This window comes from Doryrhamphus excisus, linkage group LG10 (genome assembly GCF_037039965.1).
Source record: "Doryrhamphus excisus strain RoL-2023G ecotype Guam linkage group LG10, RoL_Dexc_Guam_v1.1, whole genome shotgun sequence".
Lineage (NCBI taxonomy): Eukaryota > Metazoa > Chordata > Actinopteri > Syngnathiformes > Syngnathidae > Doryrhamphus > Doryrhamphus excisus.
In genome coordinates, this window is record NC_136366.1 from 11,755,306 (window position 1) to 11,780,322 (window position 25,017).

The 25,017-nt window shown below is 49.3% G+C and overlaps 1 protein-coding gene across 3 annotated transcripts in view; it reads left to right on the forward strand.

Moving 5' to 3' along the window:
- adamts6 (ADAM metallopeptidase with thrombospondin type 1 motif, 6) overlaps positions 1–21,094 on the forward strand; it is a 39,046-nt gene extending 17,952 nt beyond the window's left edge. For 2 of the 3 annotated variants that reach the window (XM_078794107.1, XM_058064949.2), the window contains 15 exons: positions 4,433–4,574; positions 5,695–5,802; positions 7,754–7,899; positions 9,698–9,761; positions 10,637–10,739; positions 10,842–10,975; positions 12,381–12,504; positions 12,700–12,780; positions 13,352–13,515; positions 13,788–13,926; positions 14,888–15,017; positions 16,357–16,561; positions 16,637–16,813; positions 18,119–18,275; positions 19,798–21,094. In XM_078794107.1, coding sequence (XP_078650233.1) covers positions 4,433–4,574; positions 5,695–5,802; positions 7,754–7,899; positions 9,698–9,761; positions 10,637–10,739; positions 10,842–10,975; positions 12,381–12,504; positions 12,700–12,780; positions 13,352–13,515; positions 13,788–13,926; positions 14,888–15,017; positions 16,357–16,561; positions 16,637–16,813; positions 18,119–18,275; positions 19,798–19,907 — 1,984 coding nt within the window. In that variant the 3' untranslated portion in view covers positions 19,908–21,094. The remainder of the gene's footprint in view (positions 1–4,432; positions 4,575–5,694; positions 5,803–7,753; positions 7,900–9,697; positions 9,762–10,636; positions 10,740–10,841; positions 10,976–12,380; positions 12,505–12,699; positions 12,781–13,351; positions 13,516–13,787; positions 13,927–14,887; positions 15,018–16,356; positions 16,562–16,636; positions 16,814–18,118; positions 18,276–19,797) is intronic. The other variant, XM_078794108.1, reaches the window with a different exon arrangement.
- Positions 21,095–25,017: the final 3,923 nt, after the last annotated feature.

Sequence of the window (25,017 nt, forward strand, 5' to 3'; positions counted from 1 at the left end):
TTGGGTTGATGTTTTTAACAAACTCGTCACCTACTTGACCCGAATATAAGACAGCTCCATGCATAAGACCACCCTTCTTTTTCAACACATGTTTTTGTCCAAAAGACATCATCAGTTCTTTTTTAAAATCAAGCAACACAAACCAAGACTGTTAATTTGCTTGTATAAATCTCCACAATATAAGACACCCCTGAACAAATATGCACTTTCCCAGGAAGACATTTTGTGTGCTAGTTGTAGCAAAGGCTCCATCAAGCACACAAAAAAGCTTATCAGCCACCTGAAACGCCAGTGACGTAGCGTTTCAATCGTGTCAGAGCTTTGCCAGAGACCTCCGTGGCGTCACAGCAGCTGCTCGGAGCGTGTGCCCGAATACAGTGCACCTTACTGGGCCACAGCAGGTGACTACTATGTCCTGATAGTAGTCATTCATTCATCTTCTACCGATTTTCCTCACAAGGGGGTGCTGGAGCCTATCCCAGCTGTCTTCGGGTGAAAGGCGGGGTACACCCTGGACTGGTCGCCAGCCAATCACAGGGCACATATAGACAAACAACCATTCACACTCACATTCATACATATGGACAATTTGGAGTGGCCAATTAACCTAGCATGTTTTTGGAATGTGGGAGGAAACCGGAGTACCCGGAGAAAACCCACGCATGCACGGGGAGAACATGCAAACTCCACACAGAGATGGCCGAGGGTGGAATTGAACCCTGGTCTCCTAGCTGTGAGGTCTGCGCGCTAACCACACGACCGCCGTGCTGCCCCCTGATAGTAGTCATGTCATGATATTTCATTAGCTGGTTAATCATCCTCATTTCTCCCAGTCCTTCTGAACTCCATGTGTGCGCTAAGTACACTTCCACAGCCAGGAAAAATGTAGATATGACAAAAGTTATCGATTATCGGCACCGTATCGGTCTTAAGAGGCAGCAAGTTATTAGCGTTCAAAGAAACAATATTGCATATGTACTTTAAAGTGAGCGATGCAAAACCATAGCAGGGAAGGTTCTGTCTAGTCCCACTTAGACGGGAGGTCAGAATCAGTTCAAAGCAGCCAAATTGGGGGGTGGGGGGTTGGGGTTTTTTGATGGGGTTGAACTTGGGTCCTGAACGTTCATTGCCCTGCTGAGCCGGTGTGCACGCTCTTGTGCGCGTACAAAGTGGACCAGTAGGTGGAAGGAAATGTCGAGTAGCGTCCAGTCAGCCTGGATGAAGGTGCTGAGGATCCAAAAGGGCGGAGAGGGGGGTGGGGGGGGGCACAGTGTGTTCTTGTTGAGCGGATAATAGCGTCCGTGCTTGTCAAAAGATGTTTCCGGCTGAAAGCTGTGAGCCGAGCAGCACATGGGAGAGAGATGACAGCGGGACCCGCCGGCCTCATCGCGCGGAACAAAGAGCCGCTTCTCTGTTGCTCGGCAGGACTCAAAGGACCCGCTTCTGGCTCGGGTATCTGAGGCCTGGCCCAGCTCGTGCACGTCTTCTCTTATGTTACACCTCCTTCTACATTAGCCATGCTTTTGGGTTTTCATTTTGTTTTGTATGCCTTGGTGTTTCCAACAAAAGGGTTTTGTTCCTAAACTCCAATTACCCTGCCTTACCGATCACCCCCCCACCCCCTCTCCCAGCACTCAGCTTGGATATTGCACACACGTCTCCCTGCCAAGTAAACAAGTTTGGCGTCACATTGGCCTAGATTCACTTTCTTGAGAGAGCAATTGTTTGGCTTTTTAAGAAATGTTTTATGAAGGCACTCAGCAGAGTTCAGGAGGAGTTTATTAGTCTGCGGCCGACTTGAAGGCAGCACTTGGCATGTTTTCTACTCCTGAGAGCCTCTGACAAGAGACGGATCACACGAGACGTTCTAACTTGTTGTAGCTCTTTTTTTTTTCATCCGTGTGACATAATCCCAGATGACTGCACTCATAATACAGTGATGGTGTCATTAGCATAGCAGCTAACATAAATCATTCCCAGTCCTGTTGACTTCAGCCACCTTCCCACAGACGGTCCAGTTCCGTTTCACACAGTATCCTTCAGACTGGTAAATCCTCATCACCTTGGCTTTTCCACTGCATGGTGTGCAAACAACACAGAATCATTGTTGTATTGCTTGTGTAAACCACCTGCGTTCGCCCAACCCTGCGTTCACCCAACCCTGCGTTCACCCAACCCGTCTCTTAAGATGTCGGGGAGTGAAGTTTACCAACATACTTTCACACCGATGCACTAGCTGGCATCTGTTACACTGACAGACAGACCGTACTGTACCACCTTGGTACCACCATGCTACCATCATACCACTAAGACTGCTAGCACCATGGTACCATTCCACTGTGACTAGTACCGGACTGCTACCACCATTGGTAGCAGTGTGAGTGGTACCACAGTGAAACGGTACGCCACTTTCTCATTAAGTGGCAAGTGTGTCGTCAGTACCTTTCACCCTGGTATTTTATATGAAAGGGCCTTTCAAAGATTGAGGTGCATCAGCTTGAGAAAAATAAAGAAAATAAATTCTGGTATCAGGATGGTATCGGTGATACTGAAATAAAGTGAACTGGTGAAATATCTGATATATGTTCTAATATGGGGTGGTCGAGTGGTTAGCGCACAGACCTCACAACTAGGAGACCAGGGTTCATAGGTATGAATGTGAGTGTGAATGGTTGTTTGTCTATATGTGCCCTGTGATTGGCTGGCCACCAGTCCAGGGTGTACCCCGCCTCTCGCCCCAAGACAGCTGGGATAGGCTCCAGCACCCCCGTGACCCTGATGAGGAAAAAGCGCTAGAAAATGAATGAATTAATGAATTCTGGTATCGGGATGGTATCAGTGATACTGAGCTAAAGTGAACTGGTGAAATATCTGATATATGTTCTAATATGAAAATGAAAGGCGTGGGCAGGACACTCGTCTTGTGTCCGAGCACTCGTCCGTACGTCAGGGAAAAGTGTCAGTGACAAGAAGAGAAGAAAAACAAGACTATTTGTGGCTGGGGCGCGTACAACCAGACACTGTTCTTGTAGGCACCACCGGTCATTTGTCACCGCGTTTCCTGAGTGGGGATGGAAGCGTTCCACTGCAGCTCCCACGGCTGGAAAGTACACCGTGTGTTGTGTGGCGGGAAGACGGCTCCAAAATGAAATAATTGGATAATTGTTTAACGTTAGCTGTTAGCTGGTGTCCCAGAGTAAACACCAATCCAATTGACACGATATTTCTCAGACAAAACAGACAACGATGACTCCTGATTTTTCTGGTCTCCCTCCATCTTTCATCTGAAATCAGTCATTTCACTGTGCCTGACATATTTGACAAGCCTGCAGTGTGTTTGTTGGCCAATCCGAGTGCAGAAAGCGGGGTGGGGGGAGGTTACGTACTTACGAAAGTTGTGAAGGATCAACCGTATTTTTTTTTTGATTAAGATTAAGATATGCCTTTATTCGTCCCTCAGTGGGGAAATTTGCATTGCACAGCAGCAAGAGTACAGAATCAGTTAAGCAGTACAAAAATATATAATATAGAAAAATAAACAATATAAACAACCCAAGTATTAACAAAAATCAACAGTTTTTCCCAGAGTTATATACAATACCTTCATTCATTCATTTTCAACCGCTTATCCTCACAAGGGTCGCGGGGGGCGCTGGAGCGCATCCCAGCTGTCTTGGGGCCAGAGGCGGGGTACACCCTGGACTGGTGGCCAGCCAATCACAGGGCACATATAGACAAACAACCATTCACACTCACATTCATACCTATGGACAATTTGGAGTCACCAATTAACCTAGCATGTTTGTGTGGGAGTTTGTGTGGGAATGTGGGAGGAAACCTGAGTCCCCGGAGAAAACCCACTCATGCACGAGGAGAACATGCAAACTCCACACAGAGATGGCCGAGGGTGGAATTGAACCCAGGTCTCCTAGCTGTGAGGTCTGCGCGCTAACCACACAACCGCCGTGCAGCCCCATATACAATACAGTATGTGGATAATATGAAACAAGATATAGAGATATATGACCAGTCTATACACTGAGATCTTGCTAGTGAGTTAATATGAGGCATTATGGAAAGTATATTGCATTTAGAGCCCTTAATATTGCACATGGAGGTTGATCAGATATTGCACAGTGAGTGGAGTCTGAAGTAACTATGCTGAATGTAAAAAAAAAAAAAAAAAAAAACGCTGCGATGCTAACTCTGTCGCGTCACAGCAATCTTCATCCACGCAAAGTTAAACCCACCAGAACCGGGCTGACCGCATCAAGTAGGGGGGTAAGTCACTATCGATGTACTGCACTGCTGATGTCCCAATGACCTCTTTAACCCCGGTACCAGTGTACAGTAGGTGTTTTTCACCTGTTCCACATGGTCCAGCTTAATTTATGCAAGAAACAGTCCTATTGTAGCTTTGTCTTTTTGACAGCTCAGGTCGGGGGACGTGTCTGGACAATGAACCTCTGAAACGAGACTTCCTGTACCCAACAGTGGCTCCGGGGCAGGTGTACGACGCAGACGAGCAGTGCCGCTTCCAGTACGGCGCATCCTCACGACAGTGCAAGTATGGGGTAAGAACGCACCATTGCTGCCATGTAACGCTTTAAATTTTGTGGTAATGTTTCTCTGGAAGGACTGATGCTGCCATGCTTGTGTGATGGTCGCTAGGAAGACGAGCTATGACGAGTAAAGATCCGGGTAGTAGAGTCAAGCTACTTCCAAAGCTTTGGTAGCTCTTCCCTTCACATTGCTTTGCATGCACCGATGGGGCGGTTGGTCGGGTTGGGGGGGTGAGGAATCTTTCATCCAAGCTGTTAGATGAAGTTGTCGTCAAATAATTTGGCTCCAGCGATGCTTCACTCTGCATGAAAAACACCAGACGACTTTCCTGGGAGCCCCCCCGCCCTTTTTATCACCAGCCTGTTCTCCATCAGGCCCATATCCATGTTGGTGAGGACCGCTGACCTTTCATCAGGGCCCGGGACGGGATGGAGCAGTGGGGGGGGGGGCTGATTGAAAGCAGCTGGCAAAGGGAAGTGGATGGAACCTTTGGCTCGGGGGGGGGGTTCGCATATTTACTAACTTGATGGGACAGAATCTGTGTGCTGGATCATAAGTCCAGTTCATGGGCCAAGTCTTCTGCCGTGCACGATTGTCCTGTAAAAGCCTTTGAAGTGGGAACGGGGGGGGGCGTGCTCGTAAGATGCGCTCACTTTATGGGTTTATTTATTTGGGGGAAACCTTGTGCTGTCGTCATGCAGACTTTCTCGAAGGAGTCTGGTCTAGAGTCTAGGGTAAACACAGCCAGACTAAAGATATTTAGTCTGACCTTGTGGGTCATCTTTATCTGAGACCTGGGGCGGCCCCCATTGCTCACCGGCCATTTTCCCGGGAATCAGGATTCCGTGAAGTGATGTCACAACGCCGCAAGCTGAGCAAACGTTAGTCATGCTGTTGATCCAGCTGACTCGTCATTTCTCATACGAGGACACCGAGACACCCGATGACCTTCTGCCGTCTCCGGTGATCCAAAGCATATGGCGGCTTGCAATCTCCTCAAGCGGACTGTGATTGGATTTATTGGCCCGCTTCTTTTTCATCTTTATTTTGTGGCCGTGCTGCTGGTAAATCACGCCACGAGTCAGCCGTATGAATTTATTCTGACCAATTTGCTTTTGCCTTCTTTCCTAGGAAGTGTGTAGAGAGCTCTGGTGCCTTAGCAAAAGCAACCGCTGTGTCACCAACAGTATCCCCGCCGCCGAGGGAACGCTGTGCCAGACTGGCAGCATCGAGAAAGGGGTAAGTCGCCTCTTTGCCAAATGTCCAACATTTCCCAAACCTGGCAACACGGCTAAGCTTTGTCACAGCTAATATGTTCGCTGGCTTCTCCGCTCTCACTGGAAGCACTTATACACGTGTTGGACTTGGACTTTTTGCCAAAGTGGAACTTGTGTAACCCTGCAGTGTACTTTGGCAGCCCGTAGAAAGCTGAGAGATGGATATCTACAAACACCACGCGCATGGCTCCGTGCTCCAAATAGAGGGAAATGACAACATAGATACTTTATTTCTATTTTTACATGTACGTGGTGTCACCGGTCAGGCGGTAGAGTTGTTGTGTCCCAACAAGACGGTTGCTGGTTCAATTCTGTTGAAGTATACTTGGGCAAGATACTGATTTTTAACTCTGTGAAATCTAGCAATTCTGTTAGCTTCTGGTACTGGCTCCAGACTAAATGCGGGGGTACTATTCCCACTCTGGCACACACGCACGGACACACAGAGGCTTTAGGTCATCAGCATGCTGTTGATGGCAGCCAGGTTAGGGAGAGACAGTTTTAACGCGGATTACGGCGGCCATTGTGGTGGGATGGTCCGAGGTCTAAAAGGGAAGAATGGGAGAGTGTCACGAGCTGTCAGTGGCGATTAGCATTAGCTCAGTGGAGCCTTTGAGGGTCGGGGCCCGCGGACAGGGTCCTGGACAACACAGGGGGCCCCAGGTTGAGCCAGGGGGGCTTTTGGAACGGCTTTTGGAGCAGTTTTAGGAGAGTCGCCGGCCCGGCTTCAAAGGAACATGACTGTCAGCCGTTTCTCACCCGCCGTGTAATGAAGAGAGGCCTGGCCAACGGGGGGATCGGGTGGGGGGACGGGGGCAGAGAGAGACAAAAAATGACCTAGTGAACTGAGCTTCTTGTCTGTGTGCGCGCTCTCAGTGCGCTCTCACCTTCCTGGAGGTTGTTGTATAATGTCCCCCCCCCCCATGCCTTTGCAGCATAATCTCGTTTCAAGAAGACACTTTAGTACTTGAATGACAAAGCGACAGAAAGACGACACCGGCCCCACATCGTCCTCACCTTGAAACCGCCAGTCGTTCTTAACCTACTGACACACTTAGTCCAACTAAAGCCTGCCCTGATCCACCCCCACCCCCCTCCCCCCCGGACTCCAATCTCCCAACAGGCTGAGCATCTTAACACCCTCCCCAAGCAGCAGGCTGTGTTAACAGAAAATCAACATGTCTTCCTGTCAGATAAAAGACCAAGACTGAAGTGTACAAAGTCTACTTTGTTAGCTGGGAAGTAGGTTGGCTAGTATGAGTACGAGTATAGCTATCCTATCATGACTAGCGAGTCGGAGTAACCAGACGGGAAAAGTGGGACGAAGTGGCAGGAGAAAGGGAGGTCTAGGCTCCTCTGGGATAAGTGGAATAAGACGGACGTGGAAGTAAGATAAGGTCTTCATCGGGTGCTCAAGTGGGAGTTGTAAATGCGTTCATCCTGACGGGCTTAGTGCTACATTCAGGTGGCTCTGAGGGAAAAGCAAAGAAAAGGGATCTATTCCCTGGTGGGAAACACATAAGGATGAAAAGGATGGGAGTGAGCTGAGTCATGCAAAGCCTCGGACATTAAAGCCCTACAAGGAGGAGAAGGACAGAATGGAAAATGAGGCGGGGACGTAAGTGAGGACAAATGAAATAATGGGGTGAATAATAGCGTGATCAGGAATTAGAGTGTTTAAAAAAAAAGGGGGGAAAAGAAGGATAGCGCAAGTGTTCCTAAAGCAAAAAGTCATCAGTCAGGTGCTGTATAGTCTACATTTCAGCCAGCGCTAATTTACAGCTTGGCCGTGACTGCTGGAAAACAGTAAAAGTGACGCTGCTGTTGTCCCAGCGTGTAATAACTTGCAGCTTATGGTGTCTTTGGCTCACTCGCCTCCCTTCTCACCGCCGCCACCCTCTTCCTGCTCCCAGTGGTGCTACCAGGGCGAGTGCGTGACCTTCGGGACCTGGCCCCAGAGCGTGGACGGCGGCTGGGGTCCCTGGTCGGCGTGGGGGGAGTGCAGCAGGACGTGCGGGGGTGGCGTCTCCTCGTCCGTGAGGCACTGTGACAGCCCAGCGTAAGTAGGCAAAGTAAGCCAACACACGCGTCCACGTGCCTCCCACAGGTGTGTGCACGTTTGAGTGTGTAGTGAGTGTGGGGCAAAAGTATTGGGACACATTCAGGAAGTGGCCAGACATTCATTCATTCATTCATTTTCTACCGCTTTTCCCTCACAAGGGTCGTGGGGGTGCTGGCGCCTATCTCAGCTGTCTTCGGGCGAGAGGCGGGGTACACCCTGGACTGGTGGCCAGCCAATCACAGGGCACATATAGACAAACAACCATTCACACTCACATTCATACCTATGGACAATTTGGAGTGGCCAATTAACCTAGCATGTTTTTTTTGGAATGTGGGAAGAAACCGGAGTACCCGGCGAAGAACATGCAAACTCCACACAGAGATGGCCGAGTGTGGAATCGAACCCTGGTCCTCCTAGCTGTGAGGTCTGCAGGCTAACCACTCGCCCGCCATGCCGCCTGTGGCCAGACAATATAGCTTAAAAAAAAACTTGTGTCTGTCCTCAATACAGTTTGATGCTCTGACATTTTCATGTCATATCATCCCTGGAGGCCTGCACGGAGGTCGAGTGGTTATCGCGCAGACCTCACAGCTAGGAGACCCGAGTTCAATGCCACCCTCGGAGTGGCGTTTGCATGTTCTTCCCGTGCATGCGTGGGTTTTCTCCGGGTACTCCGTTTTCCTCCCACGTTCCAAAAACATGCTAGGTTAATTGGCGACTCCAAATTGTCCATAGGTATGAATGTGAGTGTGAATGGTTGTTTGTCTATATGTGCCCTGTGATTGGCTGGCCACCAGTCAGCTGGGATAGGCTCTAGCACACCCCCACCACCCTAGTGAGGATAAGCGGCATAGAAAATGGATGGATGAATGTATGGCCACATCATTGACTGACAATTGACTGCTCAAATTCAGGGCTGCACGGCGGACGAGTGGTTAGTGCACAGGCCTCACAGCTAGGAGACCCGAGTTCAATTCCACCTTCGGCCATCTCTGTGTGGAGTTTGCATGTTCTTCCCATGCATGCATTTTCTCCGGGTACTCCGGTTTCCAAAAACATGCTAGGTTAATTGGCCAAATGGACTCCAAATTGTCCATAGGTATGAATGTGAGTGTGAATGGTTGTTTGTCTATATGTCCCCTGTGATTGGCTGGCGACCAGTCCAGGGTGTACCCCGCCTCTCACCCGAAGACAGCTGGAATAGGCTCCAGCACCCCCCGCAACCCTCGTGAGGATAAGCAGTAGAAAATGAATGAATGAATGAATCATCCCAGGATGACTGGAAACACTGTCGTATGCATGCCAGGCCAGTAGGGGGCCCTGTCTGCAGTGAAACTGTCCGAGTGCTGTGCATGTACACTATGTCAATAAAATGTGAGGCAGAGAAGAAATGTGACAGCAGCCAAGTCCAGACTTGGCATGAATGTTGGTCCATTTGTCATGTCAGGGCTCAGCGATGTTGTTTCTTCTTCACCAAACTCATCCTAGCATGCCTTCAATGACCTTGCTTTGTGGGCTGGGAACAGACCGGGGTCTTCCCCAAAGTGTTCCCACAAAGTTGCAGCATAAAAGTGTCTGGGTGAAGATGATGAATGAGGATGAATATGAAGCAAGATGAATGGCTGTCTGCCTTTTATTTAATTGATGGGTGACTTTTCATGAGGGTGTTTATTCCATTGGAGCCGCCCACAAGCACACACATCAGGTTTTGCTGTCAAATCAGCCACATTTACGTGGCGCCATGCATGTGAAGTGATGTCGCCGCTCATTCCTGCGTCCTTGCGTCCTTCAGGCCTTCCGGAGGAGGGAAGTATTGTCTCGGCGAGAGGAAGCGCTACAGATCCTGTAACACCGCTGTGAGTTCTCTACTTCTTTGCTTGGCTTTGTGCAGCGAGCAGACGCTTGGTCTGGTGAAGGTCGTTGAGCAGCTAGGCCCTCATAGTGACGTGCTGTCTCGCTTGGAAGGCCTGATTGAAAACGTCCAGGCAGTGATTCAACGTGGGCCTATGAACATATTGTCTGTGACACTTCCTTGGAGCGTGCCTCCACGACAGCTTCGCACTTTACTGCATGAAAAGCACCAGGCCAAGGCTTTGGAGCCATGCTTTGAATAAATATTTAACATGGCTGTGTGTCCAGAACACAGCTTCAGCTATTTCTCGGTGGCCCTTTATGCTTTTTCTCGCTTTTTTCATGGGGTGAAAATTGAAATAGTCTGGCCCCAGCCAGGTTGGACGGTCAGGCACTCAGGAGGATAGCAAAACAATCTAAAAACAGACACACAACTTTATGTCAGCTAATAATGAGAGGTTCCCTATGGAGCTTCTTTTGAGAGAAGACACACTCACTTTTGTGTCACTGCTTTAAAAAAAAAAAAAAAAAAAACGCCTTCCTCCCAGACATAATACCACCTTGACTCGCCCCTGCTAGATAAACATAAAAAGGCTTCACTACACATCTTAAAAGCAAGCCATCAGTCAGCAGTGCGTACATTAAATGTACTGAAATTGTAAAGCGTCATTGAGTAAACTCACTGCCCATCATCAGCGGGTGTGCTTAGCCCCAAGTCAAGCCAGGTGACGACGCCTTGATGACTGCAGTCAAATCCTGTTTGGGTTATTTCGAGACCAGGTAGCGTCAGGTCAAGTCAGGTCAGATTAGAAGCGCCAGCAGGTCAGTTCCTGCCCCACCCCTTCCCTACCAGCAAAGCAACATGATCTGTGTGTCGCAGGCCTGTCCTTCGGGATCTCGTGATTTCCGAGAGAAGCAGTGCGGCGACTTTGACAGCATGCCGTTCCGTGGGAAATACTACAACTGGAAGCCTTACACTGGCGGTAAGTTCTTCTCATTTCAGCACTGGCTCCCTGAAAGCTTACCTTTTTGTAGCGTTACGCCAGCAAAGTAGTGACTGAACAAAGGCTTCCGTCCGAACCCAGGTGGCGTCAAGCCGTGTGCCCTCAACTGCCTGGCAGAGGGCTACAACTTCTACACCGAGCGTACCCCGGCTGTCATCGATGGCACCCGCTGTCAGGCAGACTCCTTGGACATTTGCATCAACGGCGAGTGCAAGGTGAGCTGGCGCACTTCTTGACTCATTAGACACCGGAATGTGATCCCGTGTCAAGGGGACAGGGGTGTCCAAATGGGCCAGACTTATAATCACGTCTTAAAGGGACAAGGGCGTCCAAACGGGCCAGACTTAGTCCAATCAATGTGATTGCATTTGATGGTGTTTCCATTGGAAAGCATACTTAAATACATGACCCTTTTCAGTACCCTTTCCATGGAGCTGCCATGGAGCTCACAGTGGTACACTTTTGGAGGGTGGAGCAGACTCTGGTGGAACCAGAACCCCCCTCCAGCTTATTTAGCAAAGACAAGTCAGATGGGGTCAATGAAACTCATACCAAGGTACTCTACGTCCAGCGCCGCTCTTAAGGTGCCATGGAGTGAAGTTTACCAACGTAGTCGATGTCTAACGCCACTCTTCAGGTGTCAGGGAGTGAGGTTTACCAACATACTCGATGTCTCACGCCACTCTTAAGGTGTCAGGGAGTGAGGTTTACCAACGTACTCGATGTCTAATGCCACTCTTAAGGTGCCAGGGAGTGAGGTTTACCAACGTACTCGTTTTCTAATGCCACTCTTAAGGTGCCATGGAGTTAGGTTAACAACGTACTCGATGTCTAATGCCACTCTTAAAGTGCCAGGGAGTGAGGTTTACCAAGGTACTCGATGTCTAACGCCACTCTTAAGGTGCCATGGAATGAAGTTTATCAAGGTACTCGATATCTAACGCCACTCTTAAGGTGTCAGGGAGTGAAGTTTATCAACGTACTCGATGTCTAACGCCACTCTTAAGGTGCCAGGGAGTGAGGTTTACCAACGTACTCGATGTTTAACGCCACTCTTAAGGTGCCATGGAGTTAGGTTAACAACGTACTCGATGTCTAATGCCACTCTTAAGGTGCCAGGGAGTGAGGTTTACCAAGGTACTTGATGTCTAACGCCATTCTTAAGGTGCCATGGAATGAAGTTTACCAAGGTACTCGATATCTGACGCCACTCTTAAGGTGTCAGGGAGTGAAGTTTACCAACGTACTCGATGTCTAACGCCACCCTTAAGGTGCCATGGAGTGAGGTTTACCAAGGTACTCGATGTCTAACGCCACTCTTAAGGTGTCAGGGAGTGAAGTTTACCAAAGCACTTGATGTCCAGTGCCCTTTAGGTGCCAAGGAGTGAGGTCCCAGGTGGACTTGATGTCCAGTGCCACTCTTAAGGTGCCAGGTATAGGCTAGCATAAGCTAGCATGTCTTCCACAGCAAGGGGGCATCTCTTTTTCAAATTACAACACTAAGGGATGTCCAAATTTTTTCCCATATATAAATAAAGTGTGCATTTCAAAGTGTAACTGTGTGTGAGAATGTTAGGATTCCAAATAAGGAAGCGACTTCTGTGTGTCTATCGCTTTTAGCATGTGGGTTGTGACAACGTGCTGGCGTCGGACGCCAAGGAGGATCGGTGTCGTGTGTGCGGAGGCGACGGCAGCACCTGCGAGGCCACCGAGGGTCTCTTCAACGACTCTCTGCCACGAGGAGGTGAAGTACTTTGAAGCTCACATACCATATGACGTTGCGTTCTTTGTCCTTCTATGGGGGGGGGGGGGTCCAGCCCGGCCCGGCCCGGCATCTATGAATACTGTGTGTGCCTGTTGTCCTTTTTTGGACCATTTGGCCTTTTATTCTATACGTCTGCACGCCAAAGACTTCATAGTTCTCTCACGTCTCCTGCAGGCTACATGGAGGTGGTTCACATCCCCAAAGGCTCCGTTCACATCCAGATCCGAGAGGTCACCATCTCCAAGAATTACATTGGTAACTTATTTTATGTTGGCGCTTTGGAAGATTTGATGTTGTTGATTGTTTACATGACGATAAACAAACAACACAACCACCTACGTCATGTAAACAACAAAACGTATGTGTCCAAGCTGTTATGTTGGAGTAGTAAACATGCGTAAGGGAATCTGAGAACAGCGTTTGGGACGGTGTGGCCTCTGGTTCTGGCGTGGAGACAGTGGATATTTTACACGCCTGTTGTGCTTGGAGACCGAGCTTTGTTTTGACAACCAGACAGGACGCCATTTACCATATTAGTCGGGGATTTCACCTGAAGCGTTTGGCCTCCCTTCCAAAATGTGATGCACGTACATGTCGCCGCACGTGAGCGTCCTCATACAACGTATATACTATACGTTTGTGTGTGTGTGTGTGTGTGTGTGTGTGTGTGTGTGTGAGAGAGTGAGGACAGGCGGGATGAAGATGGAGGAGGCCAATGATTGTCTCCACCTGCCGTTGCCTGCTCAGGCTACCGTGCACATCTGCTTCTCGTTTTCAGCCTTTTTTTCCCCCCTCTTTCTTTTTTCGTTTTCCTGCGATGGCGCAGCTTTGAAATCCGAGGGGGACGATTATTACATCAACGGCGCGTGGACCATCGACTGGCCGAGGAAGTTCGACATCGCCGGCACCGCCTTCCACTATAAGAGACCCTCCGACGAACCCGAGTATTTAGAAGCTCTCGGGGCCACCACGGAGAACCTGGTTGTCATGGTAACAACACTTTCACTACTGTCACTTGGATTATCAAGTACTAATCCAGGATTGCATTTCATTGCATGGATTACTTGGTTTAGTTTTTTGTTATCTGATTTAGCAGAGATTAAATAAAATATGTAAAAATACGGTTAGCAGAGGTAGGAGATGATAAAAATCCGATCAGATAGCAGATGCTAAAAATACAATTAGCAACCACAATGTAGAGCTTGACTATTTAGCAAGATGGTTTTTGAATGTATGCTAATTCTTCACATGACCGTCTGCAGATCCTACTCCAGGAACAGAACCAGGGGATCCACTACAGGTTCAACGTGCCCATCCAGCGTACGGGCAGTGGCGACAATGAGGTGGGCTTCTCCTGGTACCACCAGCCCTGGTCTGAGTGCTCAGCTACATGTGCCGGAGGTAAGTCCCGAGATGCCCGGAGGACCTGCGACCTGCCATGCTGCTTTTGGGCTTGGGTGGATGCTTCTTCTGGAGCGTCTACCTCAAGCACCACGTTGCTGCTTTCTGTGAATGAGCAGCTGGCGTCCTACAAACGTCAAACACACAACCCCATGACGGCCGCCAAACCTCAAGAATGACTAAACCAAACCTTCTAGGGTGTCGTGTAACCCGAGCTTCTCCACGGCTCTCCGAGGATGCAAAGGATTTCCAAGCGTGAAATGAACGTAGAAGTGTGTACTCGGGAAGCGTGCACGGATCCACATTATGCGTCTGTAAGATTGTGTGAAACGACAACTCGGCGGCAGTCGTTTGACACCACTTGACACTTGTACATCTCATTACCGCTAGCTAAGTCCGTACCAACGGCATGTGCCAGACGTTAGCAGCCAAAGCGGCTGAGGTAATGCCACGTGCCAAAGAAGCAGGAATGCTCTCGTCTGGATGGAGCAAGCGCCACTCTTTACTCGCTAACCAGCGCAACGCGAGCGTATGGACCAGATTGTACGATAGCTTTGAATTCTCTCACCCTAGCATGCCAATGTGTTGGTGACAGGCTGCAACATCCTGCTACACGCCATCATTGTTACGTAGCGTCCTGACAGAATTGGCTAGCTAGCGCATATAAAATATACCCATCCATGTTGCAAAGTTGCTCCTCATAGTTACTAATTCTCGCCTCTTCACCTCTAGTGAGGAAGCAGGAACGGACAGAGAAGCCATGCTAACCACTAAGCTAACCGCTAAAGTAAGAAAAAGAAAGGAATATTATTTCTGCTGGACCCGCATGGACCAGCTATGAAGAGTAAATGAGCATGTAGATTAATTAGATTAATTAGTCCAGACTGAGCAGTACCATCAGCAGTGTAGTGCATCAACTGTGACTTACTATATTACTTATATAATTGTATTGTGTCCTCAGGCTCCCAGAAGCAGGAAGTGGTGTGCAAGAGGCTCGATGACAACTCGCTAGTCCAAAACAGCTACTGCGATACGGAAGGCAAACCTCCTGAGAAGCAGCGAGACTGCAACGCCGAACCGTGCCCGCCAGAGTACGTAACGCCAATGTCGGCGTCATGCTTGTTCCACACTTTTAGAACAAAAGTGAAAGGTTCCAACTCTCAGTGGTCCCAGTATGGTGAACACAGCGCTTAATTTGTGTGTGTAGCTTTTATGCTAACCTGGTCTCCACACACTGTAACAGGACATTAGCATAGCTATGTGATGCTAAAGTGCTAACATTACACTCACTAGCTTAGTTAGCGTAACTTAAAAACCTCCCAGAAAAGATATCAGCTCCATTTGCTCACGAAAAAGGAAAATAATAAAGCAAAGTGATTTATTTCTTCATATGAAGACTATTTTCCGTGCTCGTCTCGTGCCAGCAATAAGCTGTGTGGAGCGACCACCTGTGTTTGATTCTCTTGGCGGCGTTTGGCGGCGGGGGGAGGCCTACACGTGTGCAGGTGCAAGGCGACATGGCGGCCAAATGCACACACACACACACTCTTCAATTAGGACACTTTATTCCTCATCTGGATTCACTCGCCGTGTCTTGTTTTCTTGCGCCGTCTGAGGAGCTCACACATAAACAAACACACAGATTGTTGGAGAAGCTTTTACAGGCACGGCCAGATGTTTGAACAGCTCGTTAACGCGTACGGGATGATGTCAGAACAAGCGCGGGTCAGACACTGAAAGATGTTTTTTATTGCGAGCCTAGAACTATGAACCCTATCATGGTGCGTCACGCCAGCGCCGCAGAGGTCAAGCCAGGTTTCCCTAAGCGGGACGACTTCATGGCGGCTAGTTAATTAGTTCTTAACAACAGAACCCGCCTCAGCCAACATAGTGCCACCTAGTGACCAGTGTATAATACTACACATTATGTGTAGGAATTCCTTGTATTTGTCTGGAATGACTTGGAATGGGCTGTATCCACAAAGCCAGATGATTTATGAATGAAAAACCGTGCTAGCGTGAAGCGGTGAGAGGCGAACGCGACCGTATTTCAAAAGTTCCTCCAGTTGTTTTCCAGGTGAGAAAAGGTGTGATGTTTGGCGAAGCCGCCACGTGCGGCGTAGTTCATCATCGCAGTCCAATGAACGTCCTGACATGCATCCACCTAACCTGCTCAATTCTTCTCCCATGTCTCAAATGAAGACAAATCCAGTTTTTCTGATTGAAAAAAAACCTCAGAAATGTAGGAAAGATGTTTTTATTGGACACCAGCGGAATTCCGACTCCAACTTTCCTTGTCCAACTGAAGCCGAGCATGTCAGCTTCCAAACTACACAAGCCGCAAATCCTCCCAAATCTGCTCCACGATACTGGTGACTTTAGCTGACATGAAGCTGGTTCTTGCAACTCAAGTTGTCCCCCCCGCTCCAGGTGGTTCATCGGAGACTGGACGGAGTGCGCTAAGACATGCGACGGCGGGATAAGAACAAGAACGGTGCTCTGCGTCCGGAAGCTCGGTCCCGCCGAGGAAGAGACGCTGGAAGACACCCACTGTCTGACCCACAGACCCGTAGAACAGGAGGCCTGCAACAACCAGTCCTGCCCACCCAAGTGGGTCACGTTGGACTGGTCCGAGGTAAGCCGGCGTCGTCAGTCCTAGCCGGTCCTGGTTCCACCTCCCAATTCTGACTCGCTTCCTGTTTGGTTTTAGTGCACACCAAAATGCGGGCCGGGCTTCAAGCACCGCATCGCCTTGTGCAAAAGCAGCGACCTGACTAAAACCTTCCCGCCCGCCCACTGTCCGAGCCACAATAAGCCGCCGGTGCGGATCCGCTGCAGCCTGGGTCGCTGTCCTCCTCCACGTTGGATGGCGGGCGAATGGGGGCAGGTAAGATCCACCCTGGACGTTTCTGTGTGGGCTTCTATATTTGTCATCTTCTCCACCTTCTGCATCTCGGCTGATTGTGGGCTTGGAGGATTTTCTGTGTGTGCCTTGGATTGCGCTGCTGGCAGGCGGACGGGTCGGGCTGCGCTCGCTTACGTCTGAGTGCTCAACAGACACAACATAACCAGATATCTTTTCACATATCGTTCACATATCTCCCATGTGTTGCTGGATGCCTGATATCATTTACACCTGGATGACATACCAGCAGGCCTGGGATGTTCATGTGGGATTGCGAGTGTGTGTGTGTGTGTGTGTGTGTGTGTGAGTGTGTGTGTGCATGCAGGCCTGGAGAGTGTGATCAGTGGCAGTAATGCCTCCCCCATCCCCCAGCCCCCCCCCCCCAGGCTGTTTGAAGTTTATCAGTAGATGAGAGCAGGCCTCTCTGACACTTCCAGGAAAGACGTTTAGAAGAAGACCAAGCAGCGGTACTTCTTAAACTCAAAGTGACCTTGACAGGCAAACCATGTTTTGTAGTGTTAATCATCATTTCTCTAACATCTCCGACAAGCACAAAAAGTGTTTGAATGATGATAATGTTGTTGCTTAGCTGATTTTTTTTTTTTATGCATGGAGTTTGGATTGGAGTGTGAAGCCGATTGATCATGGACCTCCTGGCAGCCACCGTAGAACAAGACGTGCGTTGGCTTTTACGTCTTCGGCTACCAGTACCGACGTCCTTACATTTGTCGCCGGTGGTGTTTGACAATATGAGTCACCAAGAGGGTTTGGAACATGCGGCTGCACATTAGGTGGGAAGATAAAGAGAGAATGATTGAGAACAGGGCGGCACGGCGGTCGAGTGGTTAGCGCGCAGACCTCACAGCTAGGAGACCAGGGTTCAATTTCACCATCTCTGTGTGGAGTTTGCATGTTCTCCCCGTGCATGCGTGGGTTTTCTCCGGGTACTCCGGTTTCCTCCCACATTCCAAAAACATGCTAGGTTAATTGGCCACTCCAAATTGTCCATAGGTATGAATGTGAGTGTGAATGGTTGTTTGTCTATATGTGCCCTGTGATTGGCTGGCCACCAGTCCAGGGAGTACCCCGCTTCTCTCGCCCGAAGACAGCTGGGATAGGCTCCAGCACCCCCCGTGACCCTCGTGAGGATAAGCGGTAAAATGATTGAGAACATTAGCATTACCTGTGACGTAGCGATGCAGCATATCATGCAGTGTCTTGACTAAAGGTATGAAAACAGGAAGTCCACTAAAGACTAAATGAGTGATCTGATCTCTGTGGTTGCAGTGCTCGGCGCAGTGTGGACTGGGACAGCAGATGAGGACGGTGCAGTGTCTGTCCTACACGGGGCAGCCTTCCAACGAGTGCGCCGAGACCCTCCGACCCGCCGCCATGCAGCAGTGCGAGAGCAAGTGCGACGCCACGCCCGTCTCCAACGGCGACGGTAAGAAACAAGCACGGAAGTTGGGTTTGCATGTTGTCGGCGCGTGATTGACAAGTCCTCCACGTGTTCACCCGTCCTGTCCCCACCACCACTGTGGAGGCTCCGTATCCATTCGCCCATGATGGATGACCGTGCACACGCACCCTGAGCTGAGCTAGCACGGAAAACGTGAGCGGCTCTAATGGGATTAGCCCGAGGCTAATTGTTGCTTTACGAACTGCAGTGAGGCAACGTCTCGTTTGATTTGGCCCGGCCTGGGCGGGGGCCAGATCCTAATAAGGGAAGACACTCAGATCACGATAAGACATTTAGATGGCCGCCTCTGCGCCTTCCAGCCCGCATTGTGAGCTTTATGTGTGTGTGTGTGTGTGAGAGCCGTGGCAGCGAGCCCAGCGAGCAAAGCGGGCCAAGATCTTTTTTTTTCAAGCTTCACCTTGGCGTCCAAGTAGAGTTGCTGTGTTCCCCGAGGGAGGTATCACAATTACATGTGAGTCACAGCATCAGGCCATCATCCTCCAAAGTATTTTTAGCCTCCACTTTTCTCATCAACTCAGTGATGGAGTCCAGCAATGACATAGAAAGGATCCAGCATAAAAGCCAGCACACCCCCTCACTCACATGGCAGCGTTTCACCAGGGACCCCCCGCTCTCCACGTCCTTTGAAACAACTGAAAAACTGAAACCTATGAAGAGGAAATGACGTCAACTCAGTGAATCCATTCCAGACAGCCACCAATATGAAGATAAATAGACTTTATAGAAAATAATTCTCGCTGCAAAAGAATAAAAAAAAAATCCTGGTGCGATGGCATTTGGCCCCATGGCAGGTTATGCAGCAGTTGCACAAATGGTGAGTGAGTTAGTTTACACCAACATTTGACTCCTCCAAGAGGGTTTGGAACACGGGCTGCACATTAGGTGGGAAGATAAAGAGGGAATGATTGAGAACAGGGCGGCACGGCAGGAGAGTGGTTAGCACGCAGTCCTCACAGCTAGGAGACCAGGGTTCAATTCCACCCTCGGCCATCTCTGTGTGGAGTTTGCATGTTCTCCCCGTGCATGCGTGGGTGTTCTCCGGGTACTCCGGTTTCCTCCCACATTCCAAAAACATGCTAGGTTAATCGGCCACTCCAAATTGTCCATAGGTATGAATGTGAGTGTGAATGGTTGTTTGTCTATATGTGCCCTGTGATTGGCTGGCCACCAGTCCAGGGTGTACCCCGCTTCTCTCGCCTGAAGACAGCTGGGATAGGCTCCCCGGGACCCCCCCGACCCTCGTGAGGATAAGTGGTAGAAAATGAATGAATGAATGAGTTCTCCTATTTTGTGTGGAAGTGGTAACTTAGTTTACACCAACGTTTGACTCCTCTGTGACATGCAGAGGCAACATTCCGTATGGAAACCAATTATGAAACCAGTATCCGCTGAATATGAGTCAATTAGAGTAGTCTGTGTCCGGCTCGTATTTGACGTCCGTGCAGAGTACTTTGGGAGTAAGTCCCGCTATCTTGTGTGCATGCAGAGTGCAAAGACGTCAACAAGGTGGCCTACTGCCCGTTGGTGCTCAAGTTCAAGTTCTGCAGTCGGGCCTACTTCCGTCAGATGTGCTGCAAGACCTGCCAGGGCCACTGAAGACCCACCTGGACGGGAGCGCCGACGGCGAGGTTCTTTGGAAAGGAAGCCGAACCACGGACACAAAACTCTTCACTTCTGTGAAGTGGAGCTCGGAGGAGGACGGGTTGGTGATGTTATTTTATTATAATAATAATTCCTGGTAGTCCTTCTCCGACTTTGATCAAATCCAAAGTGCTGGACACGCAACCCCCCACCCCCTTGCCCCCTGCCCCGCCCCCTGCAAGGACGGACACTGTGAGTGCTGTTGCCGGGAGGACTTTTGGCTTGGCTGCACTTTTTGTGTAAATACTTTTTTTTGCCAAGAAGTTAAGACAGACATCCGTGTACTGTATATTTATTGTACTACATGTCACATAGTAGCCTACTGTCTTTCAATGTGAGTCTTATCCTATCAATATGATGTATGATTTATCATTTATCATCTTCATACACGCAATCACCTGCTTGTAGGAGGGAGGACGTTTAGGGTGCCTTTGATTGCTAACCCCGATCATTTCGAGCAACTTTGCAACAATTTTATTGTCAAAAAAAAAAAAAAAAAAACTCGCGTTCACACTTGTCATGTTCGCTTACTTTGAAAGGAATGTAGCTCCGCTAGTACAACCCCAACGGATGCCGCTCTTGAAAAGTATATTTTACAAGCATTTTGGTGGCTAATATCAAATGAAGCTGGCAGATTTTGTTACAAAAGCTGCTTAACTTACTCTGTCAGTGCTTCTCAAATAGAGTGGCGAGCCACCCAGGAGACATGTAAGAAGCTGTCAGGTTATTCACACTGAGCAATAGTATTCTTAGTAGTATTCCAGAAGGCCCGCCCAATACCCGGTCTGGTTCGCCCCTGAACACGCACTGGGTCCAAACATAAGAGATGGGGGCACTGGACATCGAGCTAAAAGCCAGGGCTTTCGTTCTGGGGATGCTAAACAATCAGCAAGAAAGTACGCGCCAAGTATCTTTTGCACATTTTGTTCCGGATCAGAGTAGCGAAGCGCAAGTGTGAACGCAGACTAAATGAAAGTTTTCAAAAATGATCTACGGATCCACTGGATTGGCCTGGATTAGCGGCAATTTACATATTCTTACACTTGACTCATGAAGGATGGACTTTTTTTGTTTAGTTCAGGATGGCGCCACCTAGTGGACATTATCACATGCTAATCTGCTAACAATGGTACCCCCCCACACCCAAAATCACCCTTTCCCATCCTGCTGGATCCAAGCCACGTGTAATAGAAAATAATAACATTAGCTGCTCATGTCGGTTGATACCTCACACTGGGATTGGTTTCAGTATCGTCTCAGCAGCAAAAAGGATGCTGACGCTGTAACGTGATCCCCACGACCCAGAAGCCATCACTGCTGGAAAGGGAATCATCCCATTTCTCTTTTTTTTTTTTTTTTGCTGCTGCTACTTTTTTTTGTTTTCCCAAACCTTGAAGGAGGGCCGCCGTCAAGGAGGGGTGGGGGGACAGCAGAGTCCTTGCTAGCGTAGCGTGTAGCCAAAGCGCATCATGCCATGAGATATTAATCATTCATATCCTCTCATTCTTCTGGAAATGATGATCATTTATTGCTGTCCAATGTGTTTCATCAGTTAGGGAAGTGAAAGAAATGCTGTGGTACACCCCGTGCCCCCCCCCAATTTTTTTTTAAAAGGTAGAGACAATAAAAAGGAGCAGCTTTTCAAGAGACCACCGTGTCACTCTTATCATTTTCTTTTTCTTTTTTTAATTTTGGGTTTGTGCATTTTCGGTTTGCTTTGTCTCGGGTTCAGTAAGTTGTTAGCATATTAGCATTAGCACACAATTTAGCGTTATCGTGCAGCCATGTGCGGCGTGTTCGGCATCACAGAGTGGGAGGTGCGAGGCTGATGATAACACGCTGTTGCTCTGTGTTGAATCAAAGCTGCTGTGCTCGTACGTCGTTAGCGATGAAAGGCCCAGAGTGTTGTGGATGGTTTAGCGCTTGACCAAAGCGCAGGAGGGATGAGCCGCTCCAGATGGTGTGGCTGGACACGGAGCATGCGGGGGTCCCGATGTGGACAGGCCTGGAATGCCGGGCCCGGGATGGGAAGGTGACGGCGCCAAGCACCTGCTATCGGGGCTGGGGTCCTGTTAAGTCTCGCCAGAGTCTCCCACAGCTGAGGTCCGCTGTGGACCAGATGAAAGCCTCAGAGTGCAACGGTCGATACAATAATGGCCGGCAGGAGGAAAGATGTCAGCGATGTGAGGAGAAACTCCAAAGCTGGGGCTTGGACTTGCTTATCTGTGCTACTGGCACAAATACTGCATTTGTGATTTTGAGAGTTTCAGGTCCAAAGTGGAGCAAACATGAGCATCTTGGTTTGGTGCTTGGCCTCTTTCCAACACACGTCTGAAAAGGCCCAAGATGGAGGTTTCTCAGAAGACTAAAGGCCCAAGATGGACATCACTCAGAAGACTAAAGGCCCAAGATGGAAGTCTCTCAGAAGACTAAAGGCCCAAGATGGAGGTTTCTCAGAAGACTAAAGGCCCAAGATGGACATCACTCAGAAGACTAAAGGCCCAAGATGGAAGTCTCTCAGAAGACTAAAGGCCCAAGATGGACGTCTCTCAGAAGACTTTAGGCCCAAGATGGACGTCTCTCAGAAGACTTTAGGCCCAAGATGGACGTCTCTCAGAAGACTAAAGGCCCAAGATGGACGTCTCTCAGAAGACTAAAGGCCCAAGATGGACGTCTCTCAGAAGACTAAAGGCCCAAGATGGAAGTCTCTCAGAAGACTAAAGGCCCAAGATGGAAGTTTTTCAGAAGACTAGAGGCCCAAGATGGACGTCGCTCAAAAGACTAAAGGCCCAAGATGGACGTCTCTCAGAAGACTAAAGGCCCAAGATGGACGTCTCTCAGAAGACTAAAGGCCCAAGATGGACGTCTCTCAGAAGACTAAAGGCCCAAGATGGAAGTCTCTCAGAAGACTAAAGGCCCAAGATGGAAGTTTCTCAGAAAGACTAAAGGCCCAAGATGGACTTTTTTCAGAAGACTAGAGGCCCAAGATGGACGTCTCTCAGAAGACTAGAGGCCCAAGATGGACGTCGCTCAAAAGACTAAAGGCCCAAGATGGACGTCGCTCAGAAGACTAAATGCCCAAGATGGACGTCTCTCAGAAGACTAAATGCCCAAGATGGAGGTTTCTCAGAAGACTAAAGGCCCAAGATGGACGTCTCTCAGAAGACTCAGAAGACTAGAGGCCCAAGATGGACGTCGCTCAGAAGACTAAATGCCCAAGATGGAGGTTTCTCAGAAGACTAAAGGCCCAAGACGGACGTCGCTCAGAAGACTAAAGGCCCAAGATGGACGTTTTTCTCAAAAGACTAAAGGCCCAAGATGGACGTTTTTCTCAAAAGACTAAAGGCCCAAGATGGATGTCTCCAGAAGACTAAAGGCCCAAGATGGACGTCTCCAGAAGACTAAAGGCCCAAGATGGACGTCTCTCAGAAGACTTTAGGCCCAAGATGGACGTCTCTCAGAAGACTTTAGGCCCAAGATGGACGTTTCTCAGAAGACTAAAGGCCCAAGATGGACGTTTCTCAGAAGACTAAAGGCCCAAGATGGACGTCTCTCAGAAGACTAAAGGCCCAAGATGGACGTCTCTCAGAAGACTAAAGGCCCAAGATGGACTTTTTTCAGAAGACTAAAGGCCCAAGATGGACGTCTCTCAGAAGACTAAAGGCCCAAGACGGACGTCGCTCAGAAGACTAAAGGCCCAAGACGGACGTCGCTCAGAAGACTAAAGGCCCAAGATGGACTTTTTTCTCAAAAGACTAAAGGCCCAAGATGGACGTCTCTCAGAAGACTAAAGGCCCAAGACGGACGTCGCTCAGAAGACTAAAGGCCCAAGACGGACGTCGCTCAGAAGACTAAAGGCCCAAGATGGACGTTTTTCTCAAAAGACTAAAGGCCCAAGATGGACGTTTTTCTCGGAAGACTAAAGGCCCAAGATGGATGTTTTTCTCGGAAGACTAAAGGCCCAAGATGGACGTCTCTCAGAAGACTAAAGGCCCAAGATGGACGTTTTTCTCGGAAGACTAAAGGCCCAAGATGGACGTCTCTCAAAAGACTAAAGGCCCAAGATGGACGTTATTCTCGGAAGACTAAAGGCCCAAGATGGACGTCTCTCAGCTGAGCAGCGAGTCTGGTGTCTCTTTCACCTTCTTCCCCCCAGGCAGGCAGGCAGGCAGGCAGGCAGGCAGGAGGTGTCCAATGATGACAACCAAACCAACCTTTTGACATCCAAGCAGTCACTTGACTGATTTCCACTCTGGAGGAAGGTGTTGATTGACAGCATTGCAGAGTCAGAGGGGGCCATCGTCGTGGTCTTCAGTGGACTTTTGAAAATAATTATCGGGAATAACCTGAAAAAATCCTTCACAAGAATTCCAAAACCTGGCGGGGTCCGTTTGGCTTCTTCATCCATCATAGACCACGAGTGTCGTCACAGCAGGGGTCTGACCCCTGACCTCGTCCTTCATGAGGACAGGAACGCTCCATCTTCATCCATTCCTTGACAGCCTCGGCCTGCAGACACTTTCTCACCAAAAAAGGTGACAATATCAGATTCCTACTTTTTTTTCCTGTCTTCCTGCTAGCAAACAACTTGACCTACTTCTCCAGCCGCTGACCCGATTTTCTCCAATTTGCTACAGTCGCTAGCTCGCTAGCGAGACTCAACGATTGTGACTTCCTTTCCTTCTGTTTCTGGTGTCTCCTAGCAGGAAGTGGATTGTGCCGCACTTCCTGTGCATGAGCAACACTATCCTTGCGTGTGAGCGCCGGGAACTCCCGTACGGCACAGACAAACATTGGGAAACGGTGGAATCACCCCACCCACTTGGAGCTGTAACAGAGGCGGGCCGACACCCCCGTGTACGATGACCCCACACTCGGTTCCATCGTTAGCGTGGCTAACGTCCCGACATTCGTATGGGCGACAGGTGTGGGTTCTTAAAAAGCATCAAACTCCTCCATGACACATTTGGCGACTTGCGTCTGCTTAAGACCAGGTCCTGCCTCCAGGCCGCATGGTGGCACCTGTTTTCAATTAGCGGCGGCTAATGTAACATTAACTCTGCTT